The sequence below is a fragment of the Aythya fuligula genome, chromosome 2, assembly GCF_009819795.1.
Source record: "Aythya fuligula isolate bAytFul2 chromosome 2, bAytFul2.pri, whole genome shotgun sequence".
NCBI lineage: Eukaryota > Metazoa > Chordata > Aves > Anseriformes > Anatidae > Aythya > Aythya fuligula.
In genome coordinates this window covers 119,076,910-119,101,074 of record NC_045560.1, presented here as the reverse complement: position 1 = coordinate 119,101,074, position 24,165 = coordinate 119,076,910, and the positions used below count along the sequence as shown (strand labels likewise).

Below are 24,165 nucleotides of genomic sequence, written 5' to 3'. Positions count from 1 at the left end.
AGAATTACTCATTTTCTATATGCCATTTTATTTTTCTTATCTCCCTATCCTTTCCTTATAACATCCCCTTTCTAGGCCAAACAGTACTTGTTTGTTTAGTCATTCCTTGTATGAAAGATACTTCACATCACTTGACTTTCTTTTTTATACATCTTAAGCAAGTGAATCAGTAAGGCACAGAATTTATTATGCATCCTCACAAGAGAACTTACCTGGGGGCATGACAGTATATTCTACATTGGAGGGGGTGAGCATATCATTTTTTCTAGTAATTCCTGACCAAATGGAATCTTTGGGTCGGGCTCAAAGGGTTACATCAGACTGGCAGCCAGTCACCAGTGGGGTTCCCCACAGATCCATTTTAGGGCCAGTTCTCTTCAACAGTTTTATAAATGAGCTGGATACAGGACTTGAATGCATATTAAGTAAGTTTGCAGAAGACACTAAATCAGGAGGAACAGTTGATTCCCTTAGGGTGGAGATGCCCTGCAGAGAGATCCTGGCAAATTAGAGGGCTGGACATTCACCAGCTGCATTAAATATAACAAGAGCAAGTGCTGAATTTCTGCACCTGGGATAGGGCAATCCTAGATATATGAAAGGACTAGGAGGTGGAGTGGCTGGTACCCCAGAGGGCTGTGCTGCCATTCAGAGGGACTGTGACAGGGTGGAGGTTCAGGCTGAGAGGAACTTCATGAGGTTGAACAAGGGCAAGTTCATGGTCTTGCACATAGGGACAAATAACCACAAACACCAGTACAGGCTGGGGGCTGAGAGCAGTGCTGAAGAGAGGGACCTGGGAGTCCTGGTTGACAGCAGGCTGACCATGAGCCAGCAATGTGCCCTTGTGGCCAAGAAGGCCAACAGTATCCTGGGGTGCATTCAGAAGAGTGCTGAGAAGAGTATTGCCACCAGGTCAAGGGAGGTGATCCTCCTCCTCTACTCAGCCCTGGTGAGGCCACGCCTGGAGTACTGTGTCCAGTTCTGGGCTCTCCAGCACAAGAGGGTCATAGAACTACTGGAGCAAGTTCAGAGGATGGCTAAAAAGATTATTAGAGGACTGAAGCACCTGTCATACAAGGACAGGCTGAGAGAACTGGGCTTCTTTAGCCTGGAAAAGAGAAGACTGAGGGCAGACCTCATCATTGTGTATAAATATCTGAGGGGAGCCTGTCAAGAGACAGTCTCTTTTCAGCTTCGTCCAGCAAGAGGACAAGAGGCAATGGGCACAAAATGAAGTACAGGAGGTTCTGGTTGAATATAAGAGGGCACTTTACTGTGAACGTGACAGAGCACTGAAACGGGTTGTCCAGAGAGGTCGTGGAGTCTCCTTCTCTGGAGATATTCAAAAACCACATGCATACCATTGTGCTCAGCAGGGGGGTTGTACTAAATAATCTTCAGAGGTTTCTTCCAATCCTGGCCATTCTGTGATTCTGTGATTCTGAGATGAGGGGCTGGAGAACAGCCCCATGAAAATGGATCTGGGGATTTTGATCAATGGCAAGTTGAACAGTGTGCTCTGGCAGCCCAAAGGGCCAACTGTACCCTGGGGTGCATCAAGCATGGCATTGCTAGCTGGTCAAAGGGGAGTGATTGTCCCACTCTGCTTTGCACTGGTGTGGCGTCACGTCAAGTAGTGTGTGCAGTTTTGGGCACCACCAGATAAAATATTTAGAGAGTGTCCAAAGGAGGGTTATGAAGATGGTGAAGGGTCTAGAGGGCAAGATGTATGAAGAGTGGGTGAGGTAACTTGGTTTGTTCAGCCTAGAGAAGAGGAGACTGAGGAGAGATCTCATCTCACAAGGGGAGAGGAGGGACATCTTTGCTCTCTGTGACTGGACCTGAGGGAACAGCATGGAGCTGTGATAGGGGAGGATCAGGTTGGATGTTAGGAAAAGGTTCTTCACTGAGAGGGTGGTCAAGCACTGGAACTGGTTGTCCAGGTAAGTGGTCACAGCACCGAGCTTGATGGAGTTCAAGAAGTGTCTGTACCATGTTCTCAGACATACGGTTTGATTTTTTTGTGGTCTGGTGTGGAGCCAGGTGTTGGACTAAAGGATCCTCATGGATCCCTTCTAAGTTGGGATATTCTATAATTCTGTGATTCTATGATTTGGTTTGTTCTGTTTTAGTTTGGTTTCACATCAACTGAACATGAAGCTGATACCATTTTGGAGTTATCATAATGTCATGATCACCTTCCTCACAGAAGGAAAGCAGAAGCTTTTTCATAGACCATCATTTTGCATGCAAATTTATAGGTGTGTTCCCTTCACATCCACTCTTTTACACTCAGCTACAATGAATTTCATCTGCCATTTTATTACCTAGGCAATCAATGTAGTGAAGTCCTTCTGTAGTTTCTGCCACCAACTTTTGTTCTTGCTGCCTTAAATATCAGTATCATCAGAACACTTTGTCATCTCACTCCTCACCCCTTTCCCAATAAACTATTGCGTTACAAAGAATGTGAATTCACAAAATATTTAAGCTGAAGAAAACTTTCATTGTTCACAGAAAGAAAAAACAAACAAGCAAACAAACAAAAAAACAGGTCACCCAAACAGATCAAAGGATCTGCTTGGAAAGATCTGTTTGGGGGTTGGAACTAGATGATCTTTGAGGTCCCTTCCAACCCAAGCCATTCTATGATTCTATAACAAACATTTTTTTCTACTGCTCAATATAGTGTCTCTGATTTCTTTAACATTAATATAGAGTCGGTGACACAGTAGTTAATGTTCATAATTTAAATATAAATTATTTCTTTTTAGATCTCTCTTCCAGGTTATGCCACAGACTATGTACTTTTTTGTCCTTTATTAATTATTAATTATTGTTCTAATTGTTTATAATAATATCATCCAGGTAATCAACACTACAAACCTTTACCTATAACACAGTTTGGACTTGTCCAAACCTATAACACAGTTTGGACTAAAGCAACAGGATTCTGCAAACAATGAAATCTGGAGGGGGAAAAAAAGAAAAAAAAAAAGATTGCAAGAAACTATAAGAAAAAGCAGAAGAGGAAAGACAAATATAGCCAAATACTTTTGATGGAAAAACTACGGACAAATCACTAAATATCTTCCCTTTCATAATAAAACGTCCAGCAGACAGCTAAACAAAAACATCACATGAGTGTGATGAATGATGAGGGGCAGACGACTGGCTGACCGGTAGGGCTCAAATGGTTGTGGCAAATGGGTCCGCATCAGGCTGGTGTCTTGTCACCAGTGGGGTACCCCAACGCTCCATTTTAGGACCAGTTCTCTTCAATGTTTTTATAAATAATTTGGATGTAGGACTAGAAGGTGTTTTGAGCAAATTTGCTGATGATATGAAACTGGGAGAAGTTGTTGTCTCTGTCGAGAGTGGAAAGGCCTTGCAGAGAGATCTGGACAGATTGGATAGCTGGGCGATCACCAACTGCATGAAGTTTAACAAGAGCAGGTGCTGGGTCCTGCACCTGGGATGGGGCAACCCTGGCTATACGTACAGACTGGACAATGAGACACTGGAGAGAAGCCCCGCAGAGAGGGATCTGGGTGTTGTGGTTGACAGCAAGTTGAATATGAGCCAGCAGTGTGCCCTGGCAGACAGGAGGGCCAACTGTATCCTGGGGTGCATGAAGCACAGCATTGCTAGTCAGTCAAGGGAAGTGATTGTTCCGCTTTACTCTGCGCTGGTGCGGCCTCACCTCAAGTACTGTGTGCTCTTCTGGGCACCACAGTATAAAAATGATGTTAAACTATCAGAGAGTGTCCAGAGAAGGGCTACATGGTGAAGGGACTGGAGGGGAAAACGTAAGAGGAGTGGCTGAGGTCACTAGGCCTGTTTGGCCTAGAAAAGAGGAGGTTGAGGGGAGACTTCATCGCAGTTTACAGCTTCCTCTCACGAGGGGGAGTGGAGGGTCAGGTTCTCTTTAGTGACCAGTGATAGGACCCATGGGAATGGTGTCAAGCTGCAACAGGGGAGGTTTAAGCTAGACATCAGGAAGAGGTTCTTCACCAAGAGGGTTGTCACACACTGGAACAGGCTTTCCAGGGACACAGGCACAGCACCAAGCCTGTTGAAGTTTAAGAAGCATTTGGACTATGCTCTTAGTCATATGGTCTAAATTTTTGGGTAGAGTGTGTGGAGCCAGGAGTTGGACTTGATGATCTTTGTGGGTCCGTTCCAACTTGGGATATTCTATGATTCTATGAATTTCAGTAGGTAATAGGACACTGATTTATTTATTTATTTATTTATTTATTTATTTTTAGGAATATAGCACTATATTATTTCTAAGAAAAGGGTAAATTAAGCGTATTTGCTTAATGACATGGCTTATGTCATTTTCCTCAATAGTAAATTAAAGGAGGGGTAAGCTTCATTGTAATATATACCTTTACCTCTTTTCACTCTTCTCTAAAGTATTGGTTATCTTCATATTAAAATGGGCAATGAGGGTCATTAGGAATGTGAAATGACACATTCAAAAAGTCAGGTAAACTACTATGTAGGTGTCCTGCATTAAAGTACACAGTCCACCATATCACTCAGACCATTCACAGCAATGGTTTTCTGAATATAATACCTAGAGCTGAGCTAAGAGATCTATTACAAAGAAGAAAAAACAGAAGCAGAGGAGGAGTCAACAAAATTTTAAAGAGGTTGCAAATATATTACTTAAGGGGAAAAAAAAAAAAAAAGATATTAAAAAAGCAGCTCTGAGGAGAAGGTCTTAGGGGTGTAGGTTGATGAGAATCATAGAATCATAGCTCAACATGAGTTGTTAGTGTGTGCTTGCATCCCAGAAAGACAATCATTTCCTGGGCTGCATCAAAAGAAGCATGGCCAGCAGGGCAAGAGAGGTGATTGTGTCCCTCTACTCTGCTCTTGTGAGACCCCACCTGTAGTGCTTTGTTCAGCTCTGGGGCCCCCAGCACAAGAAGGACATGGGGCTGTTGGAACAGGTCCAGAGGGCAACAAGGGCTGGAGCACCTCTCCTATGAAGACAGGCTGAGAGAGCTGGGGATGTTCAGCCTGGAGAAGAGAACGCACTGGGGAGACCTTGTAGTGGCCTTCCAGTGCCTAAAGGGGGACTACAAGAAAGCAGAAGAGGGACTCTGTCACAGGGTGCAGTGATAGGAGAAAGAGAATGTTATTAAACTAAAAAACATTTAGATTAGATATTTAGGAACAATTTTTTTACTCAGAGGGTAGTGAGGCACTGGCACAGGTTGCCAAGAGAAGCTGTGGATGCCCCATCTCTGGAAGTGTTCAAGGCCAGGTTGGATGGGTCTTTGAGCAACCTGGTCTTGTGGGAGGTGGAACTAGGAGGAAGGCTGGAACTAGGAGGAAGGAATTTTAAGGTCCCTTCCAACCAAAACCATTTTATGATTATATGACTTGCAGTGTTAACTAGGGTGATAACGATGTGTTCTTCTACTCAAGAAACAATAAACAACCCAGAGACATAACAAGTGAGCACAGAATAGAGTTCTATAAAAACAAGAATGGCAAAGATTGGGTGACAGGGAAAAAATCATTCACACTGTCTTCCAGCAAAAGAATGGAAATCAGATGGAACTGGTATGTGGAAAGTTACGTGGGCTGTAGTTAAAGTGTGGTCCATACTACCACAGGAAATTGTGGATGCTCATCACATGTTTAAAAGGAAATTACATTAATTTATGAAACAAATTATCAGTGACTATTGAACACAAGGATGTTGTGGCTGGTTCAAGAAGATATTTAACTGACAAAAACTACAGGCTGGAAGAGCAGCCTGGTGAGTATATACGTTTCTCTTGTTTATATAGTCTTACCTGGAAGCCAGCAATTGGCTGCCAGCAGAAACATGAGTCTGGACTGGAGATTTGTGCTGAATCAATATGGCAAACCTACCATGCTTTTATTCTTGAGAAAATATTTTGACATTGTAATGCAAATAAAGAAAAAAATGTCTAAGGGCAAAGCTAGCGAAGCTGTGGAACAGATTGCCTAGGAAAGCTATGGTATCTCAATCACAAGAAATCTTAAGAAAAGGTATGAAACAAGTATAGGGGATCCTGTTTCATTGCACAGAGATCAATTGAAAGGTCTTATTAAAATCTTATCTAGTCATACCCAGACTGATTCCAGGGTATGTGTGAACATGTTGTGTAGATATAGTCATTAACTGGCACAGGTTGACCAGAAATTCTCTATTTACAGTATGTTGAGCAGTTACAGTATGTTTACAAGCTGTTTTACCTGTTTATGATTCTACTTATAAATAGGTTAATTAGAATATAATAGTTAACACATTTGAAAACTCTTTTTAACCTATATCAGAACATATTTTTACAAAGCAGATTTTAAAGAAGCAGTCACCGGAAGAAGTCACATCATATCACGTTAATATTCATAGGTAAGTAAAATTCACAAACAACTGGAAATAAAGGCACAGAATTTTATACATCAATGGGTTTAATTTCAGTTTCTAAGAAAAATTACTAATGGTTTGTGGCTTTTTAATTTATTGCAACTTGAACTTTTCTTAAACTACAATTCAAATTCAAGTAAAATGTCCATTCTTAGTAAGCAACACATCTTTTCCACAGGTTACTACAGTGTAAAATCAGTGCTTGTATTTTATAATTGAAAAGAAATATGATTTTGGAAGAAAGCAATAAATGAAACACAGTAAACAGGTAAGGAACATAACTCAGTACTAACCTGTCCTCTTTCAAAATGTGAGTGGTTTAGTCTTCTTTTGCAGGAATCTCCCTGCTCTCCAAATATTGTGATAAATATGTCTGCATCAGTCCCTGATGCAGGCAATGTTCCCGTATGAACACTGACTGAGTAAAGAACTTCTGTCACAAGAAATCAGTGACACATTACCAAATCAATGACATAAGATGTTACCAAATCAGCAAATTTAGCCATGTAATTAGCAATCATTATAAATCAATATATTCTAGGTGAAAGATTGATTTCAAGACCAAGGAAAGAAGTTTTCATAATTGACATTAATGTTTTGTCTGAGTTTCATATAGCTTGCTAATTACCTCACAACAACACACTACAGCATTAAAGATGAAATGTCCTTTGTAAATCAACACAACAATCCATGTTTACTGTTACAAATGAGGAAAACATCGTCTTAGTTGTGGAATCCTATCCAGTGGTCACTGAAATCAGCTAAAAGGATCTCACTGATCATGTCAGGCTTTTTAATGAGCTTTAAATTCTTGTAGGAATTCAAAATTGAGTAAGGATATACCAATGTAATAGTGTTGTACCAAAGTATAAACACAGATACAGCACAGATGAAATCCACTCTTTTTTTCTGGATCAGCTGCATTCTGGTTTTGCCTGGCAATTTGATAATTATGGCCAGCATCAATTAATTTGTTCAGGAGAAATGGCTCAGCTATTTATTTGGTTATGTATTATCATTATTATTATTATTACTATTATTATTATTATTATTATTCACCACAAAGAACAGCTTGCCATGACTTTTTGCTGATGAGTTATGTAATAAATATTGCTTGAGACAGCAAGACACGATTTTTTCTATGTGGGTTTGGTGAATTATGTGAAGAATTAAATATTACAGCAGACTATTAAGATCTAGTTAGATAGCAAATGTAAAAAGTTTCAAATATTTTAACTGAGAAGACTTCTGTTCATTGAGTATAATGAATGATCTTTGCTAAATATTTTCTATAATGTAATCAGAACAAAATGAGATGTTATATTTTAAATACAGTGATTAAATGGAACAGTGACTTACTGCAGCAGAAATGGGGTTTGAATAAAACCTCAAAAATAATGTTGCTTTTTTCCCTTCTGTGAATCATGACATTATGAATTTGCATATGCCTTTTTTAAATCTGTGATTTCCTCCCTCACATAGTATAAGTATCTGTTTCTGAAGATTGCAGCAAAAATATACTAACTGGGCTTTATGTATTTTTCAGACTTTCAAACTGGTACTTAGCCTAGTGAACACAATTTATCAGCTAGTTTAAACCAGAAAAAATATGTGAACCATACATAATATTAAAGACCCAAGTACTTTGTCTGAATGTTTAAAAATAATTTTGAGTGAGTTTTTTTTTTATTATAAAATGCTTCATAGTCCTACTCGTGCTCATTCCATTAGGTAGTTCACAACTTTGCGGAAGTTTGTGTGTGTGCTTGCTTGTGTATTTATTTCTTGTTCAGCAACATACCTCTGAGTGGTGCTTTGTCTGGTCTGACTGCTGCTAGCTCTGTCACAGTCTCAGATCCATCTTCTCCAAACAGACACTGGGCTTCAGTGAAAAAGCCCAAGTCTTGTTTAGTGTCCAGGTCTTTTAGGCGAAGCTGCAGGCAGAAGCAGAAACAAATGTCCTTCTCTGAAATATTTTGTTTCTTGTTTCCATCCCTGTAGAAACTGACATTTCCTCCTATTTTTACACAGACAGTTTATAAAAGCTATCAGCCTAAGGAGAGCTACAGTGGGTGCTGCAAGCCCCTGATTCTGAAGCCTGTTGTTAATAGCCATATTCCTCATGGAGTATTGACACAGGCATAGGGCCTGTTTGCAAGGAACCAAGTGAAGAATACAGATTAAATTGACACATACATACTTGCAATTTCAGAATTTCAAATTTGCCCATTTAAAAAAAAATAAAATTGTTTTGCTGATTTTTATTTGTTTAGATGTGACTTGCTGTGTCACAGCTAGGATTTTCAAACTTGGCAGAAATTAGGTCTCATTTCAAGAATGAATTACAATATTAAGTGAGAGCCCCTGTCCAGATTAATCCCTCCTAACTTTAAATACTCCAGTGGAGACTGGTAAATTAGGTTCAAAATCTGTGAATTTAGAACCTCCAAACCAACTGAAGGAGCATGGCTTTGGGATCCTGCTTTCCTAGCTCCTGATGCAGTTAATGCAGAGATCAGGCTCACAGGAGGGCAACCTAGGTCATGAGTTTTATTCTAGAGCCATTCATAAAATACAGAATAATAAAGTATCAAGCATATGCAGAAAAATTTCTGGTGCTAAAACATTCAGGACTGAATGTGATACATAGCTAATAACTGCAAGTCTGCATAAATGACTTAAGAAATTAGAATCTTTTTGTATAGAATTATTATATACGGGACAAGAGGAAAAGTAAAAGGAAAGAGAGGAGAATGAAAGGGAAAAAGGAGAGGGAGAGGGAAAAACTTAATGTCACTTGTAATTGAAACCTTTAGGCAGGAATTTCCAAAATTACTATGGTGACTTACTACCTCTGCTGGCACCTGCAGCAGCAACAGAAGCTTATGGCTCATCATACAGGATACACATACCACTGTTTGGAAATCCTGACTTTTGAATATGTGTTTCCTTACATAGACTTCAAGTGTAGGCTGTGAAATGCATACATAATTATACCATTGAATTATATAATTTATTAGGAATTTTAGAGTTTAAAGTTTTTAAAAAATGGCAGACTTGTTCCTAGAAATATAATTACTGAATATTTTCCATTTCTGCTTATGCCATGTGCTCAGTGCTTCATAAGATCAGGCAAAAAGCTTCCAGATGAATGTAAACAATTTCCTATGATGATTTCCACAACCAAACTGTTAGTAGTTTGAGTAAACAGAGTGGGATTTTTTAGACAGTATTAAATTCCACTGAAATTGCAGTGTGTTGTGTATCCATTTTTGCACCTTCAATAATTGAATATCCTTACTAAATGTCTATCTTCTTTTCACACACAGATATCCTCCCTAACTTCTATCAGTATAAATATCCCTAATTAAATATCGAGTATCACAAAGTCCTTTGGTAGTAAAAGTAGACAAAGGGTCAACTATATAATATGATTATAACTACATAAACATAACAGAAACTGACCCCTTAAAAAAGAAAAAGAAGTGTAAATTTATGCAGTAAAATGTACCTGACAAATTCTTGTTAGTCATTAGTCATAAGATTGCATCTTTATCTCAAATCATATATTATCTACATTTTACTTTATGAAAGTAAAAGTAATTTTTGTTTCGTTTTGGAAAGGGAGAGATGGCTTTTAAGCAATTTTTTTTTTTTTCTCTAGTATATAAGTCTTCAAAAGTTACAGAAAATATACACATTCTAGCTAAGCTTGGATCATTTCCTAAAAAGCATACAGTGAAACATAGATCAGCTGGAAAATTTCTGGTATTCTGACGCTATTGTAAAAATCAGAATAGACAAGAGAGTAGCAAAAGGAACGTAGAGATTTTATCTCTATATTATCTTTCGCAGTTGCATCTGTAGTCTGTGGTTTTGTGAGATTTCTGAAATTTTGCCTATTCTTTCATTTAATGAGAAAATAAGGAAGACAATTCTTTGCTCTTTTCAACTGGAACTTGGCTTGACCACTGATTCATAGTGAAATTAGACATACTGACTGACTCCAATAGACTTTTGATTTCTATAAAGCTTATCTTTTTTTTTTTTTTTTTTTTTTTTTTACTGCACTGTAAGAGTTCTATTAAAACCAAAGCAACACTCTTATATTTTAGATTAAGATTCCATATATAAATAATTTATAAACAGACTGATAAATGAGTAATAGATGTTAAAAGCGTGTTACTGGCACAAGTAGTATATCTTACTGTGGCTAATGTTGTGAGTTGTAAGTGCACCAGTAGAAGAGACTACACAGGTCTATAGCAAGCCATTGACTTGCAGATAGTAAAAAATGTATAGCTACTAATAAACCATTTATTAAATAACTACTGAAGTATTTAAAAGTATGAACAAAAATCACTTAGCCATTTGCAGAGGGTTGTCTTTGTAAAGAAAGCAGAGAGCAAACTATGACTTTTATGATTTTTCTGCCATTTTCTGAGCCACCTATTCTGGGCACTAAAATCTTACATTACTTAATCATGTAATGGATGTTGTGAGGGTAGTGTCAGTCTTTGGAATGTTTTATCAAATGTCCCGGAAAGGTATTTTTTAAATGAGAAATTAGCTTTCTACAAAATTAGCTGACAAACATATGTTGGGAGAGAATATGAACAAGATAAACTCCTCCTCTACCCTCAGTGGAGCTCATAAACTTAGACTTAATGTCCCCTCGAATATCATAAGCTCATTCAGCTTCTACCCTGGAATGCAGCTGTCTCTAGAGTTTCCCATCAGAACAGTTTCTAGACTGTTTATTGATCTAGGGAATCACCCTTTGTTTAAATCTGCAGTAGGGTTAAGGAACTGTGTGGCCCAGTTCAGAAAAACATAATTTTACTGTCTTGAGAATTATTCAGTGCTATGTACACAATACTTTTTAGACACCTGCCTCCAGGAATAGTTCATTAACACAACTTCTCTTTGCATTAACACCCAAGCTTATTTTTTTTCCCCAAAGCCCAAGTGTTATCAGGACCAACACCCTTCTATTCAATCTTCCTACACACCTGAGGAAAGGTATACATTTAAAATCTGCTTGAATCATAATATTGACAACATTAAATCATTTCACCATCCCTTTTCATGAGAGGCCTTAAGTACATATTAAATCTCAGTCAGACGTTCAAGGTCCACTGATGAATGCATTGTACTGAATAAATAAAAAATTATTGCTTTCCACAATTAGGCAGCTCTGTGTCAGGAGGTTGTCAGTATTTCCATGCAGGGATTAGCATCTTCTAACATCAGCAGAAAATGCTGCCCTTCACGTCATGGTGAACTATGCAGTATGGATCTGCACATCAGTGAATCGGTATAGCTATATGTGTGTCAGTAGGCAGAAGTAAGGTAGGTCTGCCCTCAGAGAGATCTGGAAGCTGAAGACAATCATCTGTAGACATAAGGTAACTGAGCCACAAGATGTGTGGCCCTGCCGATGTGGTGCAAAGCCGAAGCTACCTATCTGTCTTCAACAACAGCTACTTATACTAGTAGTAAGCAGAGTATTTTATACTTATATGTAGTGCATTTGGAATACCTTGTGAAGTTTAATTCCTCTTTGCAAACATGGACTGGATAACACAAAGGAAACTTTTGTTATATCTCCAATATCTCCAACAGTCAACTGTTAGAAAAAAGAAAGGGGGGGGGGGGGGGGGAGTGTGATGTTTATTGCCTATTTCCAGAAGATGAGTAATGACTGAATTTTCATGTTTAAGAATAAAAATATTTATGAAAAGGGGTGGCCCAGTTTCAATCACCTGTCCATTCAACCAATCTGCCATTAATTTAATGCATAAATTACAGAATTGGTATTTGACCAGGCCGAAGCTCATGGTAAAAATACATAGCTTCTGAGTAGTGAAAACAGATTAGATGAGGTTTGTGAAATAAAAAGCAAAGGAAGTACTAAGTAAGTACTAAATAAGTTCTTTAGTTATTGACTTACTGTTAAAGACTACTAGCCTTAATTCAAATTTAGTAGGGTTTTTCATGCCAATGTTGCAATTGACCCAAGAAGAGAGCTTTGGTAAGTCATATGTATCACCCCCTATGTAAGAACTTATTCAAGTGCTGTTTATTTAAGATATGGGGGTGTAAACATTAACTCTGTCAAACAAAAATTCATTCCACACAACTTCACATATAGAGCTTACAAGTGTTACTTTACTGGCAAGCTTTGATAAGATTTGTGTAAAATAAAAAAAAGAAGCTAACCAGAAATGGATTGTCATTCAGGTTCTGAACTTTCTGTGCAGGAGATTTCCCTTTTCTTCCAAATACAACAACTTGAATATCAGGCACATCTTCTGGTACTTGTGTACAGTGCACCCACATTTGCCATCGTCCTCTACTTTTAGTATCAATTTGTTTTGTAGGAAGAGATGTCACAGACATTTCTGCATTGAGAACAAACATATATTCAGAGTCTATGCCTAGGTTATAAGATAGTATGAGCCATAACATAAAATTTCTTTGCCTCATAGGGTTGGATCCAGCACAAGCAAGTCACAAAAAGCCCTATTACTTATTGTAACCCTGTGAAGGTGTGGAAAACCAGGCTAGCAGCCTCACAAATCCACATGTGGCATTTGTGCAAGTGCCAGGCCTATCTTCTTTGCTTTGTTCCAAGGACAGGATACATGCTGCCAGCACTTGCTGCTAATCACCAAGGGTGATGCCAACCATTGAAAGGGTAGACTACTCATTACTACCTCCTCTGGCAGCAGCAAGAACAAGCTGTGCAGCATTGCCATTCCCACCTTTGCCATCCCAGGCATGATTTCTTCCTTCCTTCTTCTTCTTCTTTTTTTTTTTTTTTCAGAAGACATGATTTGCCTTGGGCCTGGCCCCAGCCACTCACACATCGGTATACCATTGTTCAGTTTGGCTACACTGTGAAGTAGCATTGTGCTGACTTTATTCTGCTTTACCATGCAATAGTGATTCACATAAATTGAGGACATTTCTGCTGGCATTACCTTTGAGCGGAATTACCACTTCTACAAAATCTGTCTTAGAGCATTTATTGATCCAGTCATTGTGAGCAAAGACGTGAGAAGAAAAAGGGTAGCTGACTTCTTTTATAACAATTTTTTCCAAGAACCACTCATCTGATTGAAAATAAACAGAACATTATTAATTTATACTTTTTAAGCAACAAAATGTTCTGTGCATGCAGTCATAATTTTCTATCTTTAGAAAATCAATAAAATGTTTTCTTTTGTCTGACTTTTTAAGGAAACAAGACTTCTGAAAATATATTGACCGTGTGTGTATGTATCTGTCTGTTCTCCTACTCTCTAGTATATTCGATACAGTGAAGAATTCTTAATTTTTTTTTTTCAGACCTTGTGAAAATAAACAAATGGACAAATTAGATCTATTAGTGTCCAAAAGGATGGGAAGGCATAGAGGTCCCACAAATGAAATGATATTATAAATATCCTAAAAGAAAACAGTATATCAGGATTTCTACCATATAAATACATTGAATGGATTGGGTTGGAAGGGACGTTAAAGATCACCTAGTTCCAACCTCCCTGCCATGGCAGAGATGCCACTAGATCAGGTTTCCAAGGGCCTCATCCAACCTGGCCTTAAACGCTTCCAGGAATGGGACATCCACAACTTCTCTGGGCAACCTGTTCCAGTCCTCACCACCCTTTGAGTGAAGAATTTCCTCCTAATCTCTAATCTAAATCTCTCCTCTTTTAGTTTAAAACCATTCCCCCTTGTCCTGTCATTGTCTGACTGAGCAAAAAGTTGATCTCCATCTTTTTTATAAGCCCTCTTTAAGTATTGAAAAGCTGCAATGAGGTCACCCTGGAGCCTTTTCTTCTTCAGGCTGAACTTTTTTAATTTAAAACCATTCTCTTTTTACTATCACTACACTCCGTGACAGAGTCCCTCTTTTGCTTTCTTGTAGGCCCCCTTTAGGTACTGGAAGGCTACTACAAGGTCTCCCCAGTGCGTTCTCTTCTCCAGGCTGAACATCCCCAGCTCTTAGCTTTTCTCTTATAGGAGAGGTGTTCCAGCACTTTGTAGTGCTCTAACAGGTCCACTTCCTTCTCATGCTGCAGGCCCCAGACCTGGATGCAGCACTCCAGGTGGGGCCTCACAAGGGCAGAGCAGAGGGAGACAATCACCTCCCTCGACCTGCTGGTCACTCCTCTGGTGATGTAGCCCAGGATGCAGTTGGCCTTCTGGTCTGTAAATTTTCCACTAAACACAACTTCCTTTCTGGCAAGGATATATGCTATCTAATAAGCTTCAAACTTAGCTGAAGGATTTCTCTTGATGGAGGCTATTTTGTAGATTCTCTGGAAACGTGTTTGAAGGCTCAGAACTCTGAGTCTTGGTAAAATTGGTTATACTCCAAGTCTTGCACTGGAAAAGACTTATCTGCATTATTGACATTAACTCCACAACTGGTATATCTGCAGAACCTCTTATTTTTCCTCTAAAGACTGTTGTGCCAAAACTGTAGCCAAAGTATTGAAGAAAATATCAATTCATGATGCTCCTTGCTGTTGCCATTTAAGAGGTAAGCAATTTCCTTAACACTAAGAGTTGCTGTTGAGCTGGAAGGAGGACAAGAAAAAAAATGCTGCAGAAAATGCAGCCTTTTTATCTGCCACTCAACCTCACTTATTCATAATCCCATAAGAAAGAATATGTTTCTAATGATATTAGAAGAAAAAAATATGAGGCCAGAACAGCCTTCCTTCCATGTTCTAGTTCCTAATCTGATGGACTGATTTTCTTTTCTTTACTTAGAAGCAGTACTGAAGTACTGGAAACAAACAAACAAACAAAAAAAAATCTCTCTTAAAAATGAAAATGTCCATCATCCAGAAATGGAAAGGAAGAAAAAATGTCAAAATTGCAAAAGCATGAAGTCATATTGCTTTGTGAAAAATAAAGGCTTAGTTGACAGTAATCAAAAATACATAGTAACTTCTATGGAGAAAAGCTTCACATATAATTTTACCATTTTACAGTGTCACTGTATTTGATAGGAATGCTTTGCCTATTTTAGTGAAACCAAGTTAGAAACTTGACATGTATGGTCCAACAGAAATAATGAATAGCAAGAAATTGAGAGTAATTTCATTTTTTCTAGAATTAAAAAAAAAATGAACATTTATGGTTTTTAATCTTAAATTTAAGATATTTCTGAAGTTCCAGGATTCCTTAAATTTAATCATCTAAATTAATTTTACTACAAGTTTACCGAAAAAAATTGCTGACCTTTTTTTGGACTCTTAAATCCAACAAGAACTTTGTTCAACTTGCCAAGGTATACTGCTCTGATTTTGAAAACATCCACCTGCAATGTGAAAATAATGTAAAATATATTTTAGTTAAACTTAGTATGTATCTGCTTTTGAATATTTATCATTTTAGCTTTGTGCATTGCTCTGTGTTTTAATGGAAGTAAATTTATCTCATTCATGCTATTCTACTCTCTTTGAGTTCATAATTAAACAGTACATGTGATAACTGGTATTTTCTGTACCAGTGAATATTGTGAATTATCAATTTCAAAATGTTGCTGTACTTACCAAGAAGTAATTTTTAAAACATTAAATACACATTCCAGCAGTAAAGTGCTCACGTCTAGTACTTTCATAGACTAAAATAACCAAACCAGCTCAATTTCTACTTGTGTTGAAAGTTACTTTGATCCAGAAGCTAACTCTTAATGAAAGTTACAGGTGTTCAATAATTCTGAAAATGCGAAACAATTGACTTTCACTAAAAATCACAGATAATTTAGTGGGAATTAGGTAAATGGGAAACGAATAGTATTTTGTGAAGATTTCAACCACTGTGCTATTGGAATAAGGATTTTTCACTGAAGCCATTTATATGATACATTTTTATCATACACTAGAACTGCGTGATAAACATACTTCATGGTATCTTCCCTTCTTCCCTACTGCAAATCTTAGTATAATCACCTTCTTGACCTTACATGTTTGTTTTCTTCTTTGCTCAGTCATCTTTCTTGACTATTAATGGGAAAGTTAACATAAGTTAGCTCACACCGGCACTGGGGACACAGATAGCTTAAAGCGTGCATTTGTTGGCTTTTTTGAACTGGGCCTTAGAAACCAGGTTTGTAAACATGATATTCATGAATAGATTTGTTTAATATCTTGGGAAAACAAGTGCAAAACCTCCACAAGTAAGTCTCTTTTATCTCTTATGACTTCATGAGCTATCCTGGTGTAGACAGAGAAATTGTCTTTATTGGGTTGAAAATGTAATTTGAAGACAAAAATTGGAGATCTGCTTTGGGTTGAGAAGGCAAACAATAAAAACCTGTTGTTGATTCCAGAGTTGCTGCGAAGTATGACTTACAAAAATTGATGCTATTGTGAGGACCATGTTGATCACAAGAGTCAAGTAAAAAAAAAAAAAAAAAAAAAAAAAGCAAATGCTAAGAACAGAGAATTAGCCATCTGGGAACAAGTTTATGTTGGAATGAAGAAAGCTGTTAAAAGATGAAATTCCAAATAGCTGTTAATGAGATCTTTTCTATAGAAGAAGGTGACTAAGGTGCTATAGCCCAGGATATAGAAAAGCCCATTAAAGTTCCAAATTCTTCCAAACCTGAACACAGACCAGACAGTAGAGTCCAATAAAGTGTCAGCTAGATATTCTCTTTTGATCTGAAAAAGATATTTCTGTTTGACCTGAAATTTGTTTTAGTTACTTTATTCTTAAGTCAATAACTGCTCTAGGAATTGCTCTTCTAGGAAAAGCACTTTAAGACTCAAAAATGCAAGAATATATTTACAATGTTTAAAAGCAAGAGTGTGGAAAAATTGGAAACATGAAAAAATAAAATGCTGCTTGGAACAAGGACATTACTGTTCAAGAAAGTTAATAAGAGAAGGTCAGGGTCTAATGTAAGTAGAAAGGCAATACTATCAGCTCTGTCAGCCATATTAAAACAAAGTACAGATACCTCTCTGGCCTTAAAAGTCCAGAATATTAAAGAAGAACTTTTAGAGTATATTTAAAATATATTAAAGTATATTTAGAGTATATTTAATTAAAAAAAAAAAAAAAAAACACTTTATCAATTTAATTGCTTTACCATTCTGTAATGCTTAAAACGTTACCTATGAAGACAATCAATTCTGAGTTAAAAGAGAAAATCATATATGAATAGAATGCAAAAGTTAGTATTTTTGATACTCTATACATGAAAACTTGTATGTAAACATACGTTTTAACAAAAAGACACGCACAGATTCAGTTACATTTTTCCTCATTGTTTTACCTGCCCTCTAGCAAAAGTGATCGGGCTGTTTCTTGAGTTAAGCCATCGTTTCCCTGAGTCACTCTTCTCTCCTTGAATACAGAGATAAGCCTCACCAGTGGCATCTGCTTTCTTCAAGTCTCCCGTGTGCAAATGGATTGAATATTCCACAACTTCAGAAAAAAAAAAAAATATATATATATATATATATATATATATATATATATGTACAAAAACAAAGTCAGTATGAGAAAATCGTGCTTGTCTTCCTGCCCAACACCTGCTTTATCTACCAATCCCTGGTAGAACTCATTGCAAATATATCAGAATCTCCTACCATATTTTCTTCTTGAAAACAGAGCTTAGCACTTATAAAGTGATTTAGAAGAAAGCCGGGATCTGATTGTCTTAAGCTTTAAACTCGTGTAATTATCTTCACTGAATTAATGCGTCAGGACTACCAAGCTTTCTCACTAGTCAGACCTTAACACTATTAGAATAAACTTGACATTAAAACAAGTTAATGTGAAACAGGAATAATGAATTAAAAATACCTTCAACTTCTTTAACACATAAATAGAAAATCCTATTCACATTTTCTATCAGTCCCCAATGAACCTCCCATGTACATATAATAACGCTCATATATAGATCAGCTGTAACATTTGAATGTGAAACATGAAATTTGAGTTTAAGGGAAAGCATTCCTGGTTTTCTCAGCTGTGGTGACAGTAATGATTAGAAGAGACATGTACGGCCGTGCTGTGGAGCTTCTTCTTCCTTGCCTCTTTCTGACACAATACACAGGGAGGTGATCCAGAAGAGATCAGATTACATTATTTCCAAAGAAACTTCATGGAAAATTCTTATATTCATTTTTAAAATGACTTTAGCCACCAAATTTATAATGGAGGCATGGAATAAGGAAACACTTAAACAGAAGCAGGTCACAATCTCAATATTCATGGTTACTTGCAACATCTTAACAAGAAGGAGCTCAGGGAAAAAAAAAAATAGAAGTTTTATATTTGTTTCTATGTATTTTTAATGTTGAAAGCCTGCTCTTACTCAGATTACAATATAAAATCTGTGCTAATTTGTATACTGCCAGTGCTGTGACTTTAGGTATCTAACTTTGGAAGTGATGTTAGGAATATGAGCTCCCTATGCAGTCAGCAGAGAAAGGCAGGCTTTTAGAAAACACATATGATGGGTTCCCCTATATTTTAGAGATGGACATTAAAAGTTAGGAGTCTAAACTTAGACAGTCTGGATGTTCTGCCTCCAACTTCAAGCATTGTTACTCTGACCTAAGGAAAAAAGCTATCACTTTGCAGCCACACTGGCTTGTAAAACTCATTTTTCCAATGCATTTCAGAAGAACATTTTTATCCACTGTAAAAGTCACATTTGGGATGTGGGTAATAAACAATACACACATACTATGAATATATTCAAGAATGAATTTATTATCTCATGAACGGTTTTTGTCATAAGCTCTAGGATTGATATGTTGAAGGACTGAGCACCCTTAAAATCCAACATTTTATGCATACTGAACTATTTTTGACTACTCCAAACTATTCAGCCACAACTCCCACAGTCTTCATCACTGGCACAGTAAAGCAAATTTCAGCAATGTCTAGACTGTGTGACAGTTGCATTCTGCAGAAACTCTTCCAGTCTCACTCTGCTGCTTGCCTGTACCTTGGTCCTGGTTTGCTTTTCCAGGAAATGTGTGTGTACAAAGAGAAATGGTGCTTTACACAGACACAGAACCAAGAAGCAACTGAGAAGCACTTTCAGTTGCACAATTGACAATACAAGCCAGAAAGCATTGAAATACACATTATTCAAATCTGAAATACATATTTCAGTCTAAAATACATCACAGGATGCACAAATAACTCAGTATAGATCCTGGAAACTTCTGATATTTTCAGTATAGTTTGCCTCTTGAATCAAATTTATTCCAAGACAGAAATGGCTCCATTTAGCCAAACTACATCCTCTAAAGAGATATAATTATGAGAAATTTCTGGTAGGTTTGAGAATGATTGTTAAGAACCCAGAGCTAAGGCTGTCATTTATTTTCATGCGTAGGTGAGAGGAAAACAGGGAGGAAAAAAAAGTGTTCTGAGGATATTTATTTTTAAGCTTTTCTTACAGCTCTTTTCACAAGTTGGTGCTATTCATATTGAGTGTTATAATCAAAAGGCCTGAATTCAAATATTGTGACATCTTATATAGCTATTTCTTTATGTGTCTAAAATAAAAAGGTCACATCACTGGAATGAAAGTGGTTTTGCATACTGGGTGGTTTTGCATACTGATTGAAAAATGAATATCTAAAAGGATTCATTAAATAATAGGGACTGTATCAGTCTGCTAATGAAGGTGTGCTCATTGTGATATACTGAAATGTCTTTGTTTCTCTTCATGTTTTGCTATGTGGGAATGGTGACTGAAAAACACTGTTTTCTGAAAAGTAAATTTATTTCATTGTGTCATTATTAATTTAAGGTTTTTTTTTTCCTGGATTTTTTTTTTTTTTTTTCACATTTAAACCATGACCTGGGAGAGTGCTTGTAATTGATTACATCACTCATGTTTGGTGATAAGGAATAGAAAAAAAGTTTTCCTAGGTTGGAACTATAATATATCTCATCCCTTTCTTCAAGGCAGGTAAATATGTACTGTCAGATGAAAGACAATATAGTTGCAATAAAGTGAACTTAGCTACACAGACTTGCCCTTGCTGGAGATCTAGATATTTGAAAGCATATGAGCTGTCCAAGAGACTCTTTGGAGTTTAGCCAATGGCATTTTTGCTTTTAGAGGAGCTAGGATACGAAGGTAAGCCTCTATATCATTCATCTGTTGTAGGTATACTATATGTATAACTTGCTAATGTGAGCAGATCCATTGAAGTCAAAAGGCTGCTTGTGTGAATTAGATTAGAAAGAGTTTGTACCACAGACCTGACCACTCATTAGTGTGAATTAGAAATCACAATGTCTACAAATGCTTTTACTGTTTTGGTCCATGATCATTAATACTTAACCATGGTCTCAACTTTAATCACACAACTAGTTACTTCATAATATCTGTATTCAAGGGAGATACATACCAAAAATTAGAAACATACCTAATATTTTTTCTGAGTCAGAAGTTCCATATGAAACTGTTAATGCCTAATTCAAAGCTCACTGTAGTCACAGCAAATACTTCTTTAATTTTCAAAGATTTTGGATAAGAGAAAGGACTCTTGTTATATAAGCAAAACAAAACAAAATATACAAAGGAACTCCTATAAAGGAAGGCACAATATAAATGAGTTTCTAGGAAAAAGGCTAAAGTTTTCAGGGTGATTTGGGACTATTCTCACTATCAAATAGACAACATCCCTCTACCAACAAAAATCTACTAAAATGTGATGTTCTGTTCAGCCTTGCTATTCTTTGTCTCTGTCCAATCCTCTTTATAAAAGAGGACTGCTTCAGACGTAAGTCAATATTGTTGAAAAGTGAAAATGATCAGTGCTCATTGAAAAGAGAAAAAGAAAACATGAATTAAAAACAGGATCATCGATCTATGATTGATGATCTATGATAAGGTGTTACCTTGATTTTGCCATTTTTTTATTTAACTTACTATGAATCAAAACTTATTCAAATATCATTTAGAGCAATATTCAGTAGCATTTGCCTATATAAATCTCAATGCCTTTTCAGGGTAAACAGTTTAAATGGTACAACCATATCCTGTCTGAATCTCAGAGGTACAGTTAAACTTTTTACACTATTATGATTTTAGGTTTGCAATGAAATCAAGCAGCACAAGTATTTTTTACAATAGGGGAAAAACACTAAGAAAGGCTGAAGACTGTGGAGCAAATCATCTTGTACCCATTCAATATTTGATATTATGAATCTAATCAGAAGTACAGGATTCATCTACCTTACTTAAGTGTGTGGTAAGAGAGGCCTGAGTTAGCAGGAATACAAATTAGTCAAATTAAGCAGAATACTATGACTCACTTCACCAGCTCAATACCCAAGCCAGATTCATTCTTGCTAGGTTGGTGCTATGTTTGAGCTAACAAGCCATGGCTAATAAGTCTTATAAGTCGAAAGAATACATTAGCTGAAGCATCTCTGAACTACTTTCATTTTGGAAGTTAACATGGAATTTATCATTGCCTCTAATGAAAATGGAACTATTTGATAAACGTGAGCTGCTGGACTGAACGGTATCTAGTACAGTTAAGTAAATAAGTAAGTTAATACTTCTCCATGCCTCAATACATCCATGGTGCACTACTACATAGCAGTGACCTATTATGATTAACAAAGCAGTGAAAAAGTTATATTTTGTCTGTATATTGTAAAAATGTAAAGCTTTGTGTTTTTTTTTTTGTTTTTGTTTTTTTATTAAAGATGAAAATGTTTGTTAATACAGATGTTTATTGCTACAGATGTTAAGCACTTTAATTCATGGTCTTATGTTAACAGACTTGGTGGATGGAGGGGGGATGTTGTAATTTGTGTTCATGTTGTGGAAAAAAAAAATCTTAATTTGCATCACAGAACCCTAATGTGAGCCAGAAGAGTCAAATTCATAACTGGTGTTAAAAGTACATTAGTAAATATAAGGTAACACTCATCTTCAGTGGTTACTTTAAGAACTACATATTGCAAGTTCTTCTAACTTTAGATAATTTCTATGTTGGGATATATACTGCTATTTAACTTCTGATACATGATTTCAACTGCATTTAACAACAATGGCATTCTAAAAATCATCAAGAAATTATCTCAAAAGCATCAAGAAATATAGAAGCTAAGAGCTAGAAGTTCTAAAATTTTAAGTGTAACTGAAAACATCATTTTCAAAAGCACCTCACAATTTAAGTGTGCATTGACTTTGTGTCAGTATGAGTGTTAATATGCACATTAATGTCCTTTGCAGAATTATCACAGAATTTATAAGGGGGGAAAAAAAAATAGTAATCAGTATATTTTATTTTGAAGTCCACAAAGATGCATGATAAATAATTTGGACCATGATAAAGATAGACTAAAAAATATGTTTATAAAATACTAGGATAAAGCTATTTCAGAGAATCAATTTTAAATACGTGTGTATGTTTTGTTTTTGTTTTATTTTTTTTAATTATTAAAAATATGTTCAATGACAATTGACAGCTGTAACTTACTGGGAATGAAATCATCCTCAAGTCTCACCAAATCAGATGATGTGGTGGTTTTACCTTGCTGGGCAGCTGAACACCACAACCACTCTCTCTCTGCCCCTTCTCAAATAAAAAAGGAGGAGAAAATACAATGGAAAAGGCTCAAGGGTTGAGATAAGGACAGGGAGATCACTTACATCATCACTGGCAAAACAGACCCAGCACTGGGGGGATTAATATCATTTATTGCCTATCACTGGCAGACTGGAACAGTGAGAAACTAAAAGCAGACTAAAAACACCTTAAAGAAGTAGCTGTGAATTTCCTGAAGATCACAGATGAGTACAGATATCTATTTTTGCCTTGCTAAATCTCATGGAATCACTTAGTTTAGAAGAGAAATATTTATAATAACACGGCCTTCGTTACAACCAGGCAGCTGACATAACTGATAAAGGATACTCTTTACTTGGATGTTTTTTGCATTTACATTGCTCCCTATAGAGTTATCTACTTGTTGTTTGATTTGTCTGGGAATAGCAATGATCTTTATCGATCTTTATCTTTCAAAATTGTTCTTTTGTCTTTATTCAAATTTATATTACCAAGACATTTATTGAAGACATCTCCATAAATGTGTCTCTTTAGAAGAAATAATGAGTGCAAACTGATTTGTCTCCAGTATATTAGCTAGAATACAAGGAAAAAGCTGACATTTAGAATGTTTAGACTGAATAAGTGTTGGGGCCACAGAGAAAAAAAAAAAAAAAAAACTTGATTGATATTAATTCTTTCAATTGTAGATCATTCCCGCTCTACTCTGCGCTGGTGCGGCCTCACCTCGAGTACTGTGTGCAGTTCTGGGCACCACAGTATAAAAAGGACATGAAACTGTTGGAAAGTGTCCAGAGGAGGGCTACGAAGATGGTGAAAGGCCTTGAGGGGAAGACGTACGAGGAACGGCTGAGGTCACTGGGCCTGTTCAGCCTGGAGAAGAGGAGGCTGAGGGGGGACCTCATCACAGTCTACAACTTCCTCGTAAGGGGTTGTCAAGAGGCAGGAGACCTTTTCTCCATTAACACTAGTGACAGGACCCGCGGGAACGGGGTTAAGCTGAGGCAGGGGAAATTTAGGCTGGACGTCAGGAGGGGGTTCTTCACAGAGAGGGTGGTTGCACACTGGAACAGGCTCCCCAGGGAAGTGGTCACTGCACCGAGCCTGTCTGAATTTAAGAAGAGATTGGACTGTGAACTTAGGCACATGGTCTGA

The 24,165-nt window shown here is 37.0% G+C and overlaps 1 protein-coding gene across 1 annotated transcript in view; it reads right to left on the bottom strand.

The window, feature by feature from the left end:
• Positions 1-24,165, bottom strand: part of RP1 (RP1 axonemal microtubule associated) — a 189,763-nt gene that overhangs the window by 42,854 nt on the left and 122,744 nt on the right. The window contains exons 37-43 of the mRNA XM_032182911.1: positions 17,724-17,875; positions 15,680-15,758; positions 13,408-13,539; positions 12,644-12,825; positions 11,964-12,050; positions 8,223-8,355; positions 6,715-6,854 (exon numbers count right to left, since the gene is read on the bottom strand). Of these exons, the coding sequence (XP_032038802.1) occupies positions 6,715-6,854; positions 8,223-8,355; positions 11,964-12,050; positions 12,644-12,825; positions 13,408-13,539; positions 15,680-15,758; positions 17,724-17,875 (905 nt within the window). The remainder of the gene's footprint in view (positions 1-6,714; positions 6,855-8,222; positions 8,356-11,963; positions 12,051-12,643; positions 12,826-13,407; positions 13,540-15,679; positions 15,759-17,723; positions 17,876-24,165) is intronic.